This window comes from Gadus chalcogrammus, chromosome 14, assembly GCF_026213295.1.
Source record: "Gadus chalcogrammus isolate NIFS_2021 chromosome 14, NIFS_Gcha_1.0, whole genome shotgun sequence".
Taxonomy (NCBI): Eukaryota; Metazoa; Chordata; class Actinopteri; order Gadiformes; family Gadidae; genus Gadus; species Gadus chalcogrammus.
The window spans coordinates 23,959,832-23,961,854 of record NC_079425.1 but is presented as its reverse complement, the minus strand read 5'-3'; the positions used below and the strand labels follow the sequence as shown (position 1 = coordinate 23,961,854).

Below are 2,023 nucleotides of genomic sequence, written 5' to 3'. Positions count from 1 at the left end.
AAGCCCAGCCTGTGTGGCGCTCCAGAGTGCCCGCCGTCAGGTGTCCGTGATTGGATAACAGCGCTCTCCATGAGATGATTCCTGCTCACCACCACTGCCACAAATTCCCCCCAGCTCACCCCGGCCTGGTACAACCCCCCTGCCTACACACCACACACACACACACACACACACACACACACACACACACACACACACACACACACACACACACACACACACACACACACACACACACACACACACACACACACACACACACACACACACACACCAATCTCTGAAGAGACGGAGGAAGGGAGGGACAAACAGAGACTGGGGTTTCCAGGAAAGGACTGTACCGCACACACTGTAAGTGGGATCAAGCGCTGGGGAAGTGCCGTTGAGCAAGGCACTGAATTCCTGTCAGCTTCAGGGACCCTTTGAGTCGTTGTCAATTTATCACTCAACATATTCTAAATCATGAGTGTCTATGGAGGACCTAGGTCAATTATTACTATACATAAACACATCTCTATCCATACAAAAAAATGATGACTATTTTTTACAACCTTTAACAATAACAATAATCAATCATCCAAACTGGAGAACTTGACAAGCTGTCCATCAGTGCTTCTTGCGGTAGACTACCATCGTCTTGAGGAGGTTCTTGATCATCTGCTCCTTCAATAAACCGCTCTGAGCCCACCGACTCCGACCCAAACAACAGTCCAACTGTCTCCGGAGCCAACATCCTCTCGTCTAAGGTAGCCCGCAAAGGAGAATTCTCCCAGTTTCTTTACCTCTTAACAAGATGAAGGATTGTGATTGTGTTTCCGATGCTTTCATCTCCGATATCTCCAGCATCACCTGGGATGAGACAGCAATTCATGGCCCTATTTAATGATGACCTGTGCTATATTTAGAGCCTTGGGTCTGAGCGTGTGTATGTGTTTGTCTCGAGCAAACACTGCCATCACGGTGAGCAGTGTCAGGAGGGCCCTGACTCCGAACGCACTCTGATTTCGATCAAGGTAAACATCGTAGACGTATATATGATCCTATTCCCTTTGTGACCTCCTGCCATTGGATTGACATTCAGTGAGTTGGATGTAAGTCGTTTTAGATCGACCTGCTCAGCACTTGGAATAGAATAGCTTGACGATGGATTTCATTAATTCATCATCAATCCATTTCTGAATCAATATCGTCCCTGTTTCGAGGGTTTGTTCGTTACGTTATGAGGGTAAGACAAACGCACACACACACACACACACACATTACTTAAAGCACCGGGAAATACACTGTTTCACAAAACAATACTTATTTGTGTAACAATATCAGATTTCGTAATTGAAAAAATCCCATGTCTTAATAATACTAAATAAAATAAGATCATGATCCTCCCTGGTTTGAGGACGGTAGTGACCAAACGCCAAACTCCAAACCAAAGCCATGCGTCAAGGGTACTGAATGAGGAGCGGGGTTAAGGGTTCGACCGCAAAGTGTGACTCACCAGCTGGAGCGAGAAGAAGAGCACCAGAAGGATGGCACAGGACAGCATGGACAGGCCCAGCAGCAGCGCCAGCGGCTGGTACTGGCTGATGCAGGAGAACTTGCGGTACAGCGTCTCATGTTTGAGCTCCAGGTCATTCAACAGGTACTTCCCCTTGGCTGGCATGGCCCCCGTTGCGTCTCACACATAGCAGTCGGCCGCGGCTGGCCCAGAGTACAACAAAACCCTGTAGAGGAAATCAAAACCAGGTTGTCCCACGCAGAGATCCGTCCTCGCTGCCTGATCTGTTGACTGAAACGGGGGTCTGTTGCGGGGCGGTTCGAGGTAGAGATCCACGGTTCAAGTGGTGACGTTAGTCGTCGGCTAGCTCATGGCCTCCTGAGAAAAAACCGGCCATTCTGTTCTCTGCAGTGAGGGCTCTGTTGTATCTCCCCTCCACACCGCTCAGCTCCTATTTCTCTGTTTGATTCCAGGGGCTTTCCTCCCTCTCTCCTGTCTGCTGTCCACTGTCTGTCGCTGGCAGGCAGC

At 49.1% G+C, this 2,023-nt stretch overlaps 1 protein-coding gene across 2 annotated transcripts in view; it reads right to left on the bottom strand.

The window, feature by feature from the left end:
- Nucleotides 1–1,674, bottom strand: part of adcy7 (adenylate cyclase 7) — a 43,564-nt gene extending 41,890 nt beyond the window's left edge. For both annotated transcript variants that reach the window (XM_056608069.1, XM_056608068.1), the window contains exon 1: nucleotides 1,496–1,674. In XM_056608069.1, coding sequence (XP_056464044.1) covers nucleotides 1,496–1,660 — 165 coding nt within the window. In that variant the 5' untranslated portion in view covers nucleotides 1,661–1,674. The remainder of the gene's footprint in view (nucleotides 1–1,495) is intronic.
- Nucleotides 1,675–2,023: the final 349 nt, after the last annotated feature.